At 35.2% G+C, this 19,860-nt stretch overlaps 1 protein-coding gene across 1 annotated transcript; it reads left to right on the forward strand.

Annotated features, from left to right (window-relative positions):
* Nucleotides 1–936: 936 nt before the first annotated feature.
* Nucleotides 937–15,484, forward strand: LOC121323674 (metaxin-2-like). The gene is made up of 10 exons (XM_041264866.1): nt 937–1,102; nt 3,240–3,287; nt 4,102–4,148; nt 8,181–8,253; nt 10,044–10,120; nt 10,848–10,940; nt 12,501–12,539; nt 12,987–13,112; nt 13,577–13,653; nt 14,747–15,484. The coding sequence occupies exons 1-10, from the start codon at nt 1,063–1,065 to the stop codon at nt 14,955–14,957; spliced, it is 831 nt and encodes a 276-aa protein (XP_041120800.1). The 5' UTR covers nt 937–1,062; the 3' UTR covers nt 14,958–15,484.
* Nucleotides 15,485–19,860: the final 4,376 nt, after the last annotated feature.

The raw sequence follows: 19,860 nt of genomic DNA on the forward strand, positions 1-19,860 counted from the left end.
TCTACATCTGGCCTAATAAATCATTTTATTTTGGCATGGAATCTAGATTACCTCCATTTAAATTCTGCATCAGAAAAGAAAAACTATTTTGAGTCTAGCATCTTGGTGAAAACTGCTTGAAGGTTACATGTCTTAAATTATTGGACCTAAAGTCTAATGGAAACAATCAGAGGGGATACATTTTAAGGACAAGTGTCTTTAAACAGTCTATATGAAACTTACATACATGCATGGTCTACTGAAGAAGTACAGTAATCATCCAGCTGTACTATTGTTCTCCCAATACTTTTTAATCTGCATAAAACTACCATTATTCAAAATCAGCAGAGACATGGAATATGTATATAACACTAAAGATTAAATAAATATTGTGTTTGTTCTTCTCTTCTCACAGGGTAACAAGAACAGTCATGAACCGTCATTAACTAAACTATCAACTGCATGCTGGAGAAGGCATATAGAGGTGTGTGGGTGTGACTCCTGATTTGTGCCAGCTCCTTGTTTCCCCATGTCCTTCCTCACTACATACACCACGTGTTTTTTTTGGTTTGTTTATCCGTCCATATATGAGATCGCCATGCATGAAAGGGCTTACCATTTTCCCGAGCCTAATATCAGTTATGCACTATCGTACTACGCTACTATGTATTAAGTCTAGGCAAAATAACTGTACTCAGGTCATTCTTTTTTGTAGTCAGTGCAAAACTACTACATCGTACTAACAGTACTATACATTTCTGAGCCTGAGCATATATCTATATATATATATATATATATTATATATACTATATATTATATATATATATATATGAAAAAAAAATGAATGAAAGGAAGTAAACGTCGAAAAGCCAATACAAACGAATGCTAAACTAACCCGGAAATAGTGTTCAGCAGTCTGCAACTGCACCAGGAAGAAGTTGCTCACGTCCCTCCTGTTATGCCTGTCAATTTCAGCCCTCACCCCCGAAAACGTCCTGTGTCCTTAACCTTGTGCAGTGCATTTGAACAGTATTTACTGAACATTTCATTGTATAATTTGTAGTATTGTTTGGAGCTGTCGCCATGTCTCTTGCTGCAGAGGCGTTTGTCTCCCAGCTAGCAGGTAACGACATTATAGTCTTTCATTTGACTTATATTCGCTTCTTTTGTCAGTTCTGTGCACACAACGACATTCTAATGTGTTAAGTCTCTAACACTAACAGCAGTATTTCGGAATGTATAGATTTTATACAGCACTTTTTTTTTTTTTTACGGGGATCAGAAAATACTTGCAGTACTGTAGTTGTCATTTTAAGAAGTTGCAAGAGGGTCACGAGAACAATCCAGAAGCACTATAAAAAAAGGAAAGTACAGAGTATTCGTTAGACAGTAAAACATGAATGCAGGCAAGTATTAGTTTGGTTTTGTGTGCTAGTATTTAATTTATATACTTAAAGTTTTTGGAGATGAAGCTGGTACAGGGAATAAATCACCAACAAAGAGGATACCACCACAATGTCGATAGTTACATTTTAAACGTGAACTCCATTATAAGTATTACATCAGCCCAGTTTCACTATCACTTAAAAAAAAAAATAGCTTCGTGTTTATGTTGTCACAGTTGTGTAATTGTTGTCACATATGGAGCTTATCTTGCCTATGTTTGAGCTTAACCCTAATTTTTAACATTTGTTTAGCCAGATACGCTATAGAGCAAATGGGAATTCTGAAGTACCACTACTTTATGAATTTGGTGAATTTGATTCTGTTCACAGGCATGATGAATGTAATGTGATTGGTCAATACAGAACTGGGCAGATGCTTGGCAAAGTCAATGTTAATAAATGCAGCAGGCAGGTCTCAAAATGTTAGATGCAAATACCAGAATCAGTGGGACTGAACAGGAAACACCTGAAAAAATATCTTGGTGATGATTTGATGAGGATATTTAGAAGACAAACAGAATATGTCATTATAACAAGGTTACAAATCAAGGAGGAAGTTATAGTTGAGTTTATATTATATACAGGTGAGGGAAACTTTTTTCAGTTTTGTTCCCTGTTTTGCAATAAGGAAATGTGAGCTTTGGAGGCAGTCCAGCAAAGAGAACCTAGACTAATCTTACTGCAAAAAGGTATGAGTTATGAAGATCGAGGGAACTGAATCTCTTTAGTGTAGAACACAAAGGAGTCGACATTGTTAAACAAAGTCACCCAAAGTCACTATTTCAAGCACAGCACAGAGTCCAGGACCAAAGGACACTTCTGTAAATTGAAAGTAGACAGACTTGGGACATGGGGTATAAACAGAGAATAGTCAGTGAAAGGGATGGATTACCAAGCCTTGTTGTTACTGATGAAACATTAAGATCAATCAACAACTGGGAACCACAAACCAGATCAGAATTCAGGGCCACAGGCCTACTCTTATTCTGAACATTTCTTATCCTCTTATGGTTTGTTTAACTAATAATGTCTATTAAACCATTTTGAGATACCGACTTCATATTTTCAGTGTTATTGTAACTCTGGCTAAATCTAATGGTACCTTTCATTTTGACATGTTACCAAAGTTGGCTCTGTATTTTGATCATGTGATTTATTGGTTCCATAATGCTTGCAATACTGGCCTCATACTTGGTACACAGAAATCGTTGATTCCCTAGGTAACATTTGATCGTGGGTACCAACCCTCTGGGAAAGCCTCTTACATAGAGACCATTTGAGGTAGTGTCTTCGTATTTGCAGGGTTATGCAGTATACACACGACATGCTGAATGGGTTGGTGACTGTGACGTTGATCACTGACAAAATATCATTTTCATATTGAGGTAAAAAGTCTGTTTCGTATGGAGAAAGCCATAGACACCCTGTGTTTTTAACCCTTTTTCTGTTATGAAGTACTGCAGTTTGTAACATTTCTCTTTCAACTTTAGGGCTATGTGGGCAATACTATACATTTTAAATATGTACATTTAGAAATTAAATGCCTGTTTATTAATGGGTAAATTTTATTGTCTATTGATAAAGTTTTAGAATATGACCTAGGCTGTATATTGTCCAGTATTACCGTGCAGTATGTATATCATATTTAAAGTGCAAAAAAGCTTACAGTATGTCACTTTTTAATGCTGTAGGTTGTGCACATGTGGTTGCAATATCTTGTAAATGTAATGCCAAGTTGTCTCTATTTTCGGGCCACACTGCTGCACTATGCGGGTCCTAGTTACAGTGATTACACATTCCATTTGTTTCATTCAGCTGCAGAGCCTTGGCCTGAGAATGCAGTGCTGTATCAGCCTCTGAAGGGTGAGTAATTCATTTTGCAATTCACAGTGCATGCGTTTGCACTAAAACAATACATTTTATACAGTGTTACATGGATTAACTGGAAAGATGAATGCAGATAAGCAGTACAAAGGTTGTTCCTTCATGTCTTTGTATTAAAAGCTGTTATTTAAAGGCCAGGATGGGCCATTTTTTTCCCCATAGCTTATGTTAGCTTCTGCTTTGCCCACCATTCTATTAGCCGCTGTAGGCAGTATTAAATGATGCAGTTGCACTGGGTAGATTTACTGCACCAACAGCTGAAGCAGCACTTTTTTCAAGCCTTGTGGTAGGTACTGCTCATGGCAAAGAAAAAAAAAGAAATGGGAAAAAAGGATGGTTCAGGTTCCCATTAGCAGCTCTTCATCTATCATAAGATCACATTATGGCACCCATTTGGGGCTCAGCAGCATGCTACAGTTGTCACAAGACTGCAATGTAATGAAGACTAATAGTTACCAGCCCCCAGTCCCCTAACCGTAGAATTTTTATTGCAGCAAACTTGTCAGCTTTCTTTTTTGTGACAGAGAGAGACAAGGTTTGCAACATTCATTTATTGCAGTTTTTTACACCATGCTGTTAATATTTGAATTAATCCAGATTATTTTTTGTTCTTCATACATTAAAGTATGTAATCCACCCCCATCCACACTAACCTTTTCTTTTTTGTTTGTTTGGTGTATTTTTGTACAGTGAATCAGATAGATTGCAACTTTTCTTTGTAGTAGTCATAGTAGTTGTAGCTGCATTAACTGTAACAATGCAATGTCTCAAGATGTTTTGTTTTGTTTTACAGATGATCAAATTTTGCTTTCAGATCATGCTTCTTCACTTGCTGTCCAGGTAAAATAAAATATATGTTCAAGTTGCTGCTGCTTGAAAAAAAATCTTTATATAATATGTGTAATACAACTGTGATATTAATACCTGCTTAAAAAGTCTAAAGCAAGACGAGCACTCAATGTAAAACTCCTTGAAGTGCATTCCAAGATAGAATGATCAAGTTGATGAACTGGCCTGTGACATCACCACCCAGGTTACCCCAATACTGCTTTTTACCATATGGTTCCACAAGTAGTAAAGTAGCTGCTAAGATACCCTTAAGAAATAATGAAATGGTTTGAAGAAAAACAAGAGAGCTGTATTACTAATCAGTCACCACTGCTATCATAATGTGTGATCTATGACATTAAAATTTATATCAAATGAAATGTTAGCATCAAGTAAAATGGAGCGAATTGCAGTAGCAAATGGAGAAATTGCCCTACTTAAAATACTGAATATCAAAAATTGGTGAAGGGACAGATTTGCCTTTGAACCAGCCAGTGGGCATAGTACTATTATTGAGCCCTTACAGGAGGCCTATGTTTGAATTGCAGTGTTCTCACAAGAATAAAATAAGTACAGAACTGTGCAAAACATTTAGGTTACTGAAATGTATACAGTACATATACATGGATTATTTGTTGGATTCCTAAATGTATTTGTTTTTTTAAAGTGCATCATTTTCACCCTGACTAAAAGACAACCTACTGATTTAAGAAATATGAGTAATAAATAACCTCTTTCTCAACCATGATGTTTTAGGCTAAAATATATTATAGTCCTTTTCCATTTTACTGATGCCCATATGGACACCTTTTATAGCATTTTCAATATAGAATTATGACTAAATAAATTGCGTCTTCATTTATCTTTGAAACCTTTTCAGTGATAACTGTGAATCCAGCCTTGCAGCATTCCATAGAAAAATTGTTACATCATTAAATTAGCCTTCTGCTGCAGTGTGAAATTGATTGTTCTGGAAAATGAACCTGGCTCCACTATAAATTACATCTATGGGTTCTAAGGAATCTGTTATTTTGTTTAAAATAGTAGCTAATATAATTATAGTTCTAATTTATGTTAAACTACAAGTGTGCCTATTACAGTAACAGGGTTTGGAATTTAATCTGTCTCCCAGATAAAGAATGACCCTGTGTGGTTTTCATTTGTAACATTAGACACATTATTTCAGCAGCATAGTCTGTAACCATTAGATATGAAAAATGGATTATTATAAAGACAGTTTTATTCATGGTTTTCAGTTTTAAAAGTTGCCAGGCCTTCCATGTACTAGAAAAGTTTAAAAATGGGTAATTATACTACTTATCATAAACCCAGACATATTTAGAATAGTAATGAGAATGTAGTTCTGTGTGCAGTCTAATATAGCAAAACGACATGGCTTGTAACTGCAGAAAGCAAAGGTGACGTTTTGTATCTGTGTATAGTTTCTAAAGAATCTCATTATTAGTACATGTCTCTAAGCTGTGTGTATTACAAAACAGTACGATCACACAATAGTTGCAATGAACAGACACATGTGCTTTCTGGTTTGCCCAGTGCTCATTATTGTAAAAGAGAACCAAGAGTGCTGGAGCTGGGAATGGATGTTGTAAGGCCAAGTATGAATTCAGCATTAACAAAGAAATCTTTCTTCACTGTCAACCAATACAGGAAAGACATAGTTCCTGCTGTTTATTCATTGTAATTCTGGGGGGTGGTGGTGGTTGGGCATGCCTTTTTTAGCTGAGATTGCTGAATACATGTGCATTAGTGATGGTTACGGTGGTGATGTCCATTAAGATCGACGCTGAAACCACCAGAAATCATTGGCATGCCCCAATTGGAGCGTTATATGTAACCTGGGTCCCAGAAGTGAGCACTGAGTGCCTTTATCAGTGGGCAGACTTCGTGGATCTTTATACCTTCCCCTGCAATCCTTTATATTTAGCTTCTTTTTGATCTTTTTTGTTTTAAACATATTTTATTGACGTTGCTGTACCATACCATTTACCAAGGAAATAACAGAGAAAGGTTTTTTAATATATACTGAGGAATTGCATGGGAAACAAAAGGTGTGAGATATTAAATTATATACAGCATGGACAAATTATTAATTTTTTTTCCACAATTCATTCCTGACATGTTCCACACCTATATTCAATTCTAACATACAATTTAAAAGCAAAAAACAGACATTTATTTATTTATTTAAAGTGTAACATAAAATGTAACAAATACCCAGCACCAGTGTGGAAGAGTGGTATTCAAAGGGTTAGCTTTTGTGCAGGTTGCGTGAGTTTTAATTTTGTAACAGTCTGTTAATGCACTACTTTATAAAATGTGCATCTTTGTGGTCATGCATGATTTTATAAAACATTAATTTCTAGAGAAAAAAAATCTTGAAATGTACTGTAGAATAGCCACATAAAAAAAAAAAAAAAAACATAACATAGTATAAAAAAATTATTACGTGACCAAATATTTAAACTATGCTGTCCTATGTTAAGACTAATGACAAGGATCTCATGGCTTGTGGGATATTTGTTACACATTTAGCATGTATTCTGTTTAACAACAAATTAAATAGCCTTACAAACCTAGACAAAGGGTATAGAACAAACCTTTATATATCTACAAAGTAGTTGAAATTAAACGAATCTGTTTCCACAGTATGCAGACATTGGAATGTCTTTACATTTCACTTGATTAGTTTTTGATCATTAAAGACATTGGTATTACAAAAAAAAAAAAAAAAAAAGAAAGAAAAATGAATATACAAGATTTAAAATATACCAGATCAGGTCATATGAAGGAATAGAGTTCCTTCAAGAGACAAAATAAAGAAATATATTTAAAAATAGTGCCATTTCTAATGCATGGACTATGTTAATGTGCAGTGTTTTTAAGCAAGTGTAGTGCGCTTTAGTTTGTTCAGATTCCATTCTAGAGGGAGGAGGTGAGGTGACCTTTGGCTGCTGCAGAAGTAAAGCAACACTGTCTAGCGTTTTGAGGCACAGAATTGACAATACATTTATCTTTGAATAATGTAAATATCTTGAGAATACTGTGGCAGTTGTTTGGAACAGGACCCTGTCCTCACTGTGTCCACTGAGGGCCAGAGCTGTCATCTGACTTGAACGCAGCTCCTGCTGCAGAATAATTTAGGCAGTGTCTCTTGAAGGTGCATGGAGTCGGACACTGCAGTTTTATACTTTGCCTAAGGCTAGGTACAGAGCCTTAAAGTTAATTTAGAGTTCTGCTGTAAAGAGAATTAATGTAGTAAGGCTGGCCAAGATTAAACTTCAGTTTCCTGTCAGTAGGGGAATAAAAGGCAACCAGAGACTAAGGCATGTGCGTTTGATTTGTTTTAAAGGGTAATAATTCAGTTTTAGTAGAACTTGACAATCTGAAATAGTCTTTATGTTTTAATAAGGGTTCATAATTAAATGAATGCACCTATAGTTTTTGGAAAATTAACATGTCCTACTATTGCAAATATGTATGTCCTTCCACCATTAATGTTGAGAAGTGGCTATTTCAAATGAAACCCTTCATGGGCAGCTTTTTCTACATGTAATGGGCTGGTGCCCCAACAAATACGTTTGTTCAGGCTGACTGGCTTAAACATGTATGCCTTAAAATTAATAGCTGGTGGCAGCATGGCAGCACTGTTCAGTGAGGCAGAGTGCCAGTAAATTGTTTGTCTTCTGCAGTACAGACCTGTAATTCTTCAGGGAACCAATGACATTCTGCTTGCCAAACAAAATAATGATAAATTGAAGAAAACCAAACTTGAGGATTTCTGATATTTCTTTATGCATTGTTTTGTTTTACTTTTTTTATTATTATTTTATTTGCAGCCACTTTCACATTTTTGGAAGTTGCAATTTTATTTATTATCTTTCCTTTTCAACATTTCAAATATATGAACACAAGGTGTTTAGCTATATAGACATGTCACCGCAGTGCTCTGTCTGCTTCATTGCACTGTTTTGAATTTGCTGTCAGGTAATTTTTTATAATTTTTTTTTTTTTTCCTTTTGCCAGGCGTATTTGCGAATGTGCAATCTGCCAGTCCAGGTGGCTTGTAGGGCCAATGCAGAGTACATGTCTCCATCTGGTAAGTCTGCTGTTCCCTCTGTGCACTGGAGCACTGGAGTTACACTGCCATGGCAACAATATTTCAGCTAGGAGCTATTAAGCAACACCATTAGATACAGTGATTCTAATGGCCTGACTGTCCTGAACACTTGGATGTTTTCTTTTTTTTTTTGGAAGACAAACGCTGGCACTGCATGCCTGATTATAATATTCTAGCAAGGTCAGCTGAGGCAGTGAACTGAAGATAACTGGTACAATCTTTTCACAGCACTCTACCACGTTGGTATTGCAGTTTGTACTAGAGTTGTGAAAGGTGTTTTAAAATGACATTTAATGTGTTTTGGATAACCGAAGGCATGTAACTGCAAAAGGTTTCCAGAGGTCTGCTGTTTTAATTTAACTTGCTGCGTATAGATCTATTTTAACAATGTAATAATCTCAGACTAAAATATTCTAAAAGACACAGTTTGGGGATGGAGGCAGAAACCTGTCTTTCTACAAACTGAATACAAATAATAATAATTCAAACTATACATTGTTTGTAGGGAACACAAGTGGAAAACAGACTTCTGTGTTAAAGAAACCTGCATCTCTTTTGTCATACACTTTATCGTATGGATGCAGATGAGGTCTTTGTTGGAGCATTGCACCTCATCCATTACCCTAAGGCTGCCTGTGAGTTTGTGAGAATGAATCTATTGAAAAGGACCATGACAGAACCTGCTGTTAGTGTGAACTCTTAGTGAACTAGGCCAAACAGCAGGTTCCATGCATCGAGAAAAAAAATACTATTTGTATTTAAACCTGCTCTTAACTGTTATATCTATCTATCTATCTATCTATCTATCTATCTATCTATCTATCTATCTATCTATCTATCTATCGGTTGAACTCTAACCCACTGGTATGTACTCTCTGTTTGAAATTGATGGCTTTCATTTTTTTTTTTTTTTTTTTTTTTTAATTCTAGCATGATGTAACGTACAAGGTAGTTTCCTGCTTTAAGGATACCCTGTTCACACATATATATTTTCTTGACACATGTGAGGGATTTCCCTGTATTGCCATTATGTTGGTTTTTTTATTTTTTATTTACCTTTCAAAATCCTATTAAAACCAGATTTAATTTCCTTATAGGAAATATGAGCACACTGTTGGATGTTAACATACTTTTTACAGTCCTCACACATAATTGGCCATCTTTCATGGCTCTTGAAAGAGTGTTATTAATTTCAGCTCAGTAGAAAATAGATTTGCAGCCTTGGAGATCTAGTAAACTGATTGACTGGGCCATTCTAAAACTGCGTAACACCAATGTGGCCCGACTGAGCAAGTCAAATTATACTAACTGGATGACTTAAAAGAAAGTTAAGATTTTTCTTGCCTTTGTGTGTTTTTCATCAGTCAGGGAGGTATTTATTTCTATCTATACTATATCCAACAGACATTTCTGACAGAATATTAATCTTATAAAGCTGTATAGTGAAGACTATTGATTTGCAGATCTAGGTGAAATTTGTGATAGTTTATTATCTTAAAAAAAAAAAAAAAAATTATAAATTACAATTTCACTATGATGCATTCTCTAAAATGTATTGGGCTTAAAATGTCTGTGGGTGGACAAGTTTCTTTTGATGTAAAGGCGCGGGGCTGTATTGTAACTGATGCTGTGGCTATAATGTGGACACAATTTCATTTCTTCCAGCTTTGAGGCATAGAGAATACAATGGGGTTCTTACACTTCGTTCCATTTCTGACTACTAAGCGGGTAATGCCTTTTTTTTTTTCTTTTTATGTTCCCCCCCCTAGGTAAAGTCCCTTTTATACATGTCGGTAATCAGGTCGTATCGGAACTTGGTCCTATAGTCCAGTTCATCAAGGCAAAGGTAAGAAAAACTACATCTATGTAAAAGCATTTGGTCACTGTAACTGCAAAGCCACTTCATCAATCACTCTCAGCCACATTCTGGCAAACACATTGTTATGACAATTTATACAAATTATGAATGTTTACAACCACTGCCAAGCTTTGAAATGTGTCAAATAAAGCAAAAAGTTGTCCTATGTATATATTTGTAAACCAAGAACAAAAATCCATTAAACATGATCCGGAACGCTTAATTATATGCTTTCTATTTATACTGAAAGATTGAAACAGTTAGGCTTTGTGGTAACTTAAGTCAAAACAGTTATAGAAGGGAAATTATTGTATTAAAAAGCTAGGACCGTGCTGAAAATTGTAATGAAATTAAACAGGCTGTATTAGAATGTAAATTGGCTGTATTATTCCAACGTTCTAATTGTTTTTGTATTTCAGTAATAAAATATTAAAAAGTGTGTGTGTATATGTATATGTATATATATGTATATATGTGTGTGTGTGTGTGTGTGTGTGTGTGTGTATATATATATATATATATATATATATATATATATATATATATATATATATATATATATATATATATATATATAAATAAAATTTGCATCATTGAATGCATTACGACACTTCGTAATGGGTTTGGTCTGTCATGCATCTTTTCTGAACTGGAGTCATCCCACAGCTGAACTGATTTGTATTATTTAGTGCATTCCCACTTTCTGTCCCTTTAGGGCCATTCACTTAGTGCTGGCCTGGATGAAGTCCAGAAGGCTGAGATGAAAGCCTACATGGAACTTGTGAATAATATGCTGCTGACAGCTGAGGTACAGTAACTTCTATAAACGTATGTGGCTATTGCTTTCAACAGCAGGATGAATGAAAACATATGATACATTTTTCTTTCTTTTTATTCCCAGAATTGACATTGCTTGCTTTTATACTGACAGACTAAAGAGGTTTAATGTATTTAAGGCCCCACTTTGGGGTTGTCTTTCGTACAGTGAATTTTCTGTTCTTCATGAGAGATCCTCAGACAAAAGAAACAACCTGTAATATTGTTACCTACTTTAAATGATCTACATCATGTCTTAGACACTATCATGTGTGTTAGTTTTAAAGCTGTAGTGCACCATACTTTTTTTTTTTTTTTTCCTAACAAAATTATTTTAATTGGTATCTATTCCCGTCTCTTAGGTCTCATTTTCTATATGAAGACACATACATAATGTTAAGGGTTTTTATTTGTTTTTTTTTTTTTTTTTTGGCAAAAACTTCTAAGCTAGAATTCAGAACATTAAAACATGTTAAACATAGGCAAGCAGTGAGTGATTGGTTACTGAGTTTTATAAGAACTGCAACTCCCAGAAGCCTCACTCATTGGCTCAGTAACATCACTACCTCTGTTCACTCGCAGGCTTTCAGTGTCTCTGCATTCCTTTGTGTGAGCTCTTGAAGGAGAATGAGCGTAGCATTGAAAATATTTACAAGGAACGGTCAGCATATTTTAAAAAAAAAATGTACGTATAGCATTTAAATATCAAATAGAGGTTTACCGTAATGTGTGTGTCTTGTAGAGAAATACAATAATATGTGACAGATTATACTGGTTAAAAATGGTATCAGTAAAAGAAAAACATCACTTTTTTTTTTTTTTTTTTTTTTTTTTTTTTTTGGAGTGTTAAAAAATGACTTTTTAAAAATGAATTTTGAAAAACTGGCAAAACCAGTATGATCAGTTTCACTTTGCGAAGACACCCATGATGCGGTGATACAGTTGCTGCTATGATGTCACAATCAATCATAATAAACTTGTATCTTATTATACCAGTTTGGTTTGTATTAAATTACTATGACTGCCATCCACGCTGTGTATTTTGTGCTGGTGTTCTATTCAGGTACAGCAAACATTAGTAACATATCATAAAGGTTGCCTCTGTGTAGGACAACATCATGGGTATGACTATCAATAGTAATATGACATTAATTTAGAGCTAGTGATACATCAGTCTATCTGTTGATTACAGATGTATATCTTTATTGATCATTTCCATCAGGAATTTAAGTGAGCAATCATTGCTGTTGACTTATTTTAAAATTAAAATGCCCCCGCCCCCCAAGTATTAATTGGCTTCACCTACAATTTCTGTTATTTCACCTTATGCAGTTTTCACAGTAAATGCCCTTTTCTGTAGTCTTACACTAATTAATCACTACACTCCTAGAACATCATTAATTAAATGTTTGTAAGCTTTTAATATTCCGAGCATTCCCTCTGTAAATCAAGTGTAGATATGCGGAAGGAGTACATTTTTATACTGCTCTGCATTGTCCATTCATTTCTGGGTTGTTTTTTTATGTTGTGATTTTCCGGGTTTGTTTTGCAGCTGTACATACAGTGGTGTGATGAAAACACAGCAAAGGAGGTGAGCACTTTTTAGAGCATTTATCTTAATTAAAATTTAATGAAAGGGAGCTTTCTTCACAATCGCAACTCCCACTTCATAAATGATATATTGTGTTTTACAGCATTAGTAATGCAGTGTTCACTTACTGTGCCTGCACATACATCACATACATTTTCAATAAGATATGTGGTCCTTTCTTTGTCTTTTCTTTCACTAGTGACTTTTTTATATTTTGTAGATGTGTATGCTGTTCAGTGAAGATATATTTTAAATTGAATAATGTTGGCAGGCTTATTATAAGCAACAAAGAATACAATGCGGTCATTCAATTTTTTTTCTTTGCAATGTGTTACTTCTACATATCTTTGAAAGGACTGTATATTTGGTTAGTACATTGTAAATGCTTGATTTTATTTGTTTGATCTTAAATAGGGACTCAAGTTGTTCTCATTTTTATTTTGGAAGATCACTAGGCCTAGATTTAGCTCTCCTTACACATGGCCTCTGAACCACGTGTTGGCCTATCAGAAGCAGTGGGAAGTTCGACGGAAGATAAAAGCCATTGGATGGGCCGGGAAGACTCTTGATCAGGTTAGCTGGGCTGTAGATGTTTCAGCTTGAAGTGGTTTAATATGTGGCTGACTATTATTTTTTAATCATAAATGTATTAATTGTCTTAATGCCACCTTGTCTTGTTATTTGAACATGGCTCTTTGCCTAAGTGAGTATTAGCTGTTGTCGCTTTGTTTTCTCATGCCCGTAGGCATTTTTTTATGAGATGCATTGGATACAAGTCAATGTGACATTTGTTATTTACAGACATACCTTGACCTTGTTTTGGAAATATTCAAAAATAATTTGTCGTCATATAAATGCAGCCCCCCAAAAAACTAGTAATAGTGTCTGTAAAACAAGGAGTTCACATTGGCACATTACAATTAAAATTTGAAGTCCTGAATCAGGTACAGATTTGTAGCCAAGAAAGGTTTTACTGTAGAGTCTGCCTCCTAAGAGATAATTGAAACACATTGTTTGTTGCTATCATTCTTTATAAGGTTCATGAAGATGTAAATCAGTGCTGCCAAGCTTTGTCACAGCGACTGGGGACACAGCCTTATTTCTTCAACAAACAGTAAGTTTAGTTCTATGCATAAGTTATAACTATCCAGCAAATGTAATAGAGGACTTAATTGTCATGTAACACATTGTTGATTCATTTGCACAACCTGTCATGTCCAGAAACAATTTATTGTTATTTAAATGTTATGATAATGTTTTATCATTTATTATTATTATTATTATTATTATTATTATTATTTATATTATTATTATTATTATTATTATTATTATTATTTTTTTTATTAGGCCTCAAGTGCATTTTAAATATACCATATTTTCGATGTGTTGGCTTCTCCTTTAGCAGATTTATAGTTGAAGTGACCACTCTAGTTGGTAGGAGTTCACAAAAGGTCAACTCATGAGGGAGGGGTCTATAGGTAAAGACAGGGACATGTTTCAAGCATGCACTGTCTTCCTTTGATTTTGCTGTCATGTTTATTTCCATTTGTTTAGCCTTTAGTACAAAAGAAATGGAACCAAAGACTGCCACCATGTAGGTTTCATTTTCATTGGTGTCAGGCTGCTTGGCAGATGAAAAGCCCAGAAGGGCATTTTCCTGTTTGAAGTGCACCCCTCCTTCAAATGGGGGGGTGGGGGTGGGTTTCTTATGCATGGTAGCTGCAGGGGAGACCAAGGGAAAAGACTTCCAGTCCCCTTTTCTTTTTATTTTGCCTTGTGGGTGAAGGGTAGCCAGGCAAAATGATTAAATACTGTACCCTACGAACTTTCTTTTTTTTTTTTGTCAGTGGGCTGTGTTCACATATTTTCTTAAATTTTTAGTGCATTGGGAAATTATAATGAATCTGTTAATGGCAGCAGGGTTTGTTGCAAGGTTGGGGAATGTATAATGAATTGCAGTAATAAAAATTTCGATCGCATGCATCAGTGAAACCTTTGGAGGTTTCATTTAATTTAGTTAAAAAATGCCAGCAGCTGACTGGGCATCTGAAGTGCCACCTTGAGGATGCACATTGTTTTGACTTGTGGTCTGAATCTGATATGGTTTGCCAAGACTGGGGGGAAAAAAAAAAAAAAAAAAAAAAAAAGTATTTTAATCCAAAAAAAAAAAAAAGGAAAAGTCACCTAAAATATGTTCTTTGTTTCAGGCCTACTGAACTGGATGCTCTAGTCTTTGGACATCTGTTCACAATTCTTACAACTCAGCTCACCAGTGACGAATTGGGAGAGAAAGTGAAGAACTACAGTAACCTTTTGTCATTCTGCAGGAGGATAGAGCAGAACTACTTTGAAGACCATGACAAAGACAGCATTACAAGTTCAACCTCTCGCTTATCAAAAAGCTCTTCCTTGATGTAAACACTTCACAGCTGTAAGATCCCCTTCCATTGCCTAAAAATGAGGCACACAAATAACTAGACTATGATACCTGCAACACAACAGTACATAACACTGGCACATGGTGGTCTATGACATTGTGTAGAAAACATTTTCAAGATTTATCTGAAACGGAAAGTGTCTACCACCAATAATAAACGTTACAATAGTGGTGAAGTAATGGTTAAATTACTTTTTGTATAAGAAAAATGATTGTTAAATATCCAGATATGTCTTTTTTAACAAAAAATAAATATTAACCATTTGGTTGTAAGCACGAAGAGAATGCAGCTTTAAAGGTGACGCATTTGAGAAAACTTTTAATTTAATCTGAATCTGACTATCATGTACAGTGTTACTAGTTCTACTCACGTGGTTGTGATCATAAACCTCATTTGCCGATTGGGAATTGTTGATTTGCTCAGTTTTTCACGTTGTACACTTTTGAAAAGCCTTTGGACTCCACTGTATCTGCATACAATGCATTAAAGCCTAATGTATAAAAAGTACACTTCCTTGTCTTTGATATTGCACAAAGCATCTACACTGGGCCCTTCACACATGTAGGCAACACAGAGCCTTCAGCTTCCACCACAGAAGAACAAAGGGCAATCAATTTGCATTTTACATTAGAGGATTATCATGTTAGCTGATATAGCCCCAAACTGGTAAAGCTGCTCTTTTCTCAGGACTTAACAAATGTACACTCAAAGAGGAGCTTTGTGTTTACAAGGTGATTAGCCGCTGTTACACATTTGCATTTAAATGATGACTCTGTAAAAATCAGGTGTGTGCTGGGTCACAAGAAAGCTTGTTCTACCACCGGCTGGTCTGGTCGTCTGTATGCTATTTTTGTTAAATTTGAAGGTTTGTGGAGCTGCTCAGTGCCTTGATTTATCTTTGTATCTCACTGGGTTATTTAGGATACACTGGGGTTTGTTTAGGATTGCTCCTTAAGACAATTTGGATCCTTAGCAGCCTGACACCAATTGACCTATGAGTGTTGCCCAGGTCATCATGCCACAACATTGGCTCCACAGTAAGGTCAGTACAATGCATATCTGTTTAGGCAAACTGCTCCTGGCACTTTGTAAACTTAAGACACTGCCCAATTAGAGCAAAGCTATATTTGCCATAAAGCTGTGAAGCAGTTAGCTAAAATTCCAGTCTGTTCCTAAAGCTTAGCAAAGGTTAGTGTTTGTCAGCATGGCCATCAGTGACCCAGGTCCTATTCAGTAACAGATACACATGACCTCCACGTGGACAGCTCTGATGCTGTTACATTATGTTAAAAAGGTTGTAATAGTTGAATATGTCTTGATACACACACTACAGCTGCATATACTTGCTGTCAGAACAATCTACTAAAATTGCACTCAGTAACATCTTTTCATAGCAGGCCACCATCACAAAGCACTTTACAGAGGTAGGCTGTGAACTGTGCATTATATGCAGAGTCACTTACAGTAGGACATTGTTTTAACATCTCATCCACAGGATGGAGCACAAGGATGTTGAAGTGACTTGCTCAGGGTCACACAGTGAGTCAGTCAGTGGCAGAGGTGGGATTTGAACTGGTGACCTTGTGGTTATAAGCTCTGGACTTTAACCACTAAACCACACTGCTTCCTAAACTTGTTAACATGTTTTTTTATATATATTTTTAATACATTACAGCAAATAATTACGGCAGTACAGCAAGCAGTGGCAGACATGAAAGAATGGTGAGAATTGATGCATCAGGGAAGCAAATGCTAATTCCATTAGAGTGCATTACATGGTCATGTTAGGCCGATAAAATGTAATCTGACAAATTGCTTACCATGTTGCTGTGGTTTGACAAACAAAATATTACTGTCCTGTCATGAACATTTGTGATAATGCACCTTGCTGAATTGTCGTACATTACTTTAGAAACATCTTCACAATGTTACTAATTTATTTTAATGTGGCATTGCAAGGTATCTACTCTCATTAAATTACACATCCCCAGCCCTATACAAATAACATGTGTCAGTGCCCTGAAACAGTTGATCTACATCCACAGTATTTAGAAGAGAATCTCCTAACAAATGCCCTTGTACAATTCATCAATCACACAGATATTTCAATTGTGCTGCAGTGAGTGACCTTAAAATATAATTCTTTGTTTCTTTTTTTAATAATATATATTTTATCTGCTTAACACAGCTATATTATATTCGTCACAAGCCTAAAGAGTTACACAAAGTACAAAGTTGACCTAAATAAAGTTGCTGGAAAATCAATGTTCCGGCCACCTCACACATCTGCAACATCACTGTGTCTCAGGAAGACTATGATAATTGCATTGCTTCTAGGAGTAAACTCACTGGAATAACAAGCCAAACAATCCTGCCCATGTTTTTGAAGGCCCTTCAGTACAAGGAGGTAGTGCTACTGCAGGTTGTCTCACAGTAGTAGTTGATGCACTGGCTAAACAGTACACTAGAAAAGTATTTCAGACACAGACAAATTCCATTATTACAGACCAAATACAGTAAATCATTATTTTAATTGCTTAACATGACTAATCAGAGTTAATGCAAAGGATTATTTTTAGTTTTTGGTATATTAATTGTATTGCAAATTGTGTGGCAGATTTTTTAAAAAGGGCAGTTTATCTAAAGATATTTAAAACTCGCTGCAGCAAAAGGGTAATAAAACGTACAAATGGAGTGTGCTAGTGGGATGTGCCTAATGAAGCCTCTTAGGATCAGCTGGGTTGCCAGTGTGTGCTTCATTTCCTGCAGATTTTTTTTTTTTCTTCTTACAAGCAGAGCACAGCTCCCATGGCTCTCACAACAATTATCACCCACTTGTTTTGTATTTTGGTTTTTGCTTTTTTTTTACATTAGCCAGGCTGAGAAGTATGCTGTATTAATCATGGCTAAGGTTGTTATTTATCACCTGCTGGGTGAGAAATAATATTTTTGGCACGACTGGGGCAGCAGGCCTGAGGTACTGAATTAAGTAAAACATCTAAACACTGGCGAGGATCATTTCTCTGATTAATGATTCCTTACAAAGAAAATGTACTGCTCATTATCTGTCCAAATTGGGATTTGCAGCTGAAGGTTCCGAGAAGGCTATATATTACTTTATATTGCTTTCTTAAGTACTCCTAGTTTATTTTCAGCTGTTTCACAAACTACTGGAAGCCAGAGCTCTCATCGCAAGAAAAGGATGCTATCTGTAATCTCAGTTCTGCCTTCCTCAGGGAAGGAAAGAGTAAAAGCAAACCACTTCCTTAGAGGACTGTGGCAGCAAAATGTTCCAATATATATATATATATATATATATATATATATATATATATATATATATATATATATATATATATATATATAACTTTAGATCGATCTAAGCATATTAAAATTACCTTTATATTGAAAGATGCACGTTTTCAGTAATGCGTGGTTCAATCTAGAGAAAACTCATTACATTATTTACTCATTGTTTTTATGCAGAAGTGTTTTTAGTCTTTTTTTTTTTTGTATAAGTCCTTAAACAGTCATTGCCAAAATAATGAATTAGTGAGTAAAAATTTGAATAAAAATATGTGTTTGCACAAAAAAAATTAAAACCTGCTAAATCCCATATTAAGCGAGTTGATTGTGAAAACGTAACCATTCTTTATAAAATGGCTTTTGTAAAATATGTGCTCATAAAGGCTGAAAAGGATTTCAAACTATGTAAATATGCTAGTACAAGTGCTTGATTTTGAACACCCGATCATCACACACAATAGAAACCATGCAGGAGGTTTCAGGGTAGTTGTGGATATATAAAAAATCAGGGCATTAACGTGGCTGTATTTTTTTTAATACAAATTTATGTTCCCTTTTCAAAGTGTTTGAAGATTAAATTCTAGTCACTGGAATATCTAAACATAAAAGGGATCAACAGCAATACCCTTTCTGCACATCTTGAAAAAATATAATCATTCTTTTTAATTACTGAAGCTGGGCGGTCTATTAAAATTCTAATTTCCTTCACCCACCCCAATTCATACAGGTCTGGTTGCATTCCGTGGTTGAAACGAAATCTAGTGTATAATATTCGCAGTGGTACGCCTTGGTTGTACTGCATGTCAGAAACCATTTTGCTGAAAATTCTTCACCCACCTTGGAGTGCAGCTTGTGGAACTGATGAGGTGAAGAGCATTGCACTACAGCTCTGTGCTAGTAATCACAGGACTGAAGAAACACATACATCATCTGCCACATAGGGTGGCATTCCAAGTGAAAAGCCTTCACATCGTGTAAGATCTTGGACAATTGATTTCCACATGCACGTCTCTGCATCCTCAGTCAGGGCAAAGCTGAACTTAACTATTATATATTTTTTTGGCATGGTTTAATATTGGCAATAGTTTTTGTCCTCTGAAAGTAAGAGCAGAAAATATGATATACATTAGTTCAACATTTTTTACATATGCAGGGCATTTTTCTTGCAATAATCATCATTGCTCTGTCAGTTTAAGATGCCACTGCTGTTTTAGGTCATTCCAAATGCCTTTTGATGCTGTAGGGTTTTTTTATTTTATTTTATTGTTTTTGTTTGTTTTGTTTTATTTTTGTATGTTTGTTTTGTAATCGTAATCTTTTAAATCTGGAAAAACATCACACAGTATTCTTTTCTTTTTTATGTTTAGGTACAAGTATAACCATGTGACTATAATAAAGAGTGGAGAATAATTGAATTTATTAAATGGGATAGAAAATTCCAGTGAAAACATTTGTATATCTTAAAGGTACAGTGCTGGTTATTTGTAATAGCATTTTCAAAATGGATAGCATTTGAAATTTCTCATTTGCTAGTTTAACTGGTGCTCCGGGTTATATGGCATAGTAGAATATTATGC

Source organism: Polyodon spathula, chromosome 11 (genome assembly GCF_017654505.1).
Source record: "Polyodon spathula isolate WHYD16114869_AA chromosome 11, ASM1765450v1, whole genome shotgun sequence".
In the NCBI taxonomy this organism is placed as follows: domain Eukaryota; kingdom Metazoa; phylum Chordata; class Actinopteri; order Acipenseriformes; family Polyodontidae; genus Polyodon; species Polyodon spathula.

Bases quoted from the DNA above. Each gene is read 5' to 3' on its own strand.
- LOC121323674 (XM_041264866.1), top strand. From the start codon at position 1,063: ATGTCTCTTGCTGCAGAGGCGTTTGTCTCCCAGCTAGCAG. The intron at 3,288-4,101 runs GTGAGTAATTCA...TTTGTTTTACAG, and splicing joins GCTGTATCAGCCTCTGAAGG to ATGATCAAATTTTGCTTTCA. The intron at 4,149-8,180 runs GTAAAATAAAAT...TCCTTTTGCCAG, and splicing joins CTTCTTCACTTGCTGTCCAG to GCGTATTTGCGAATGTGCAA.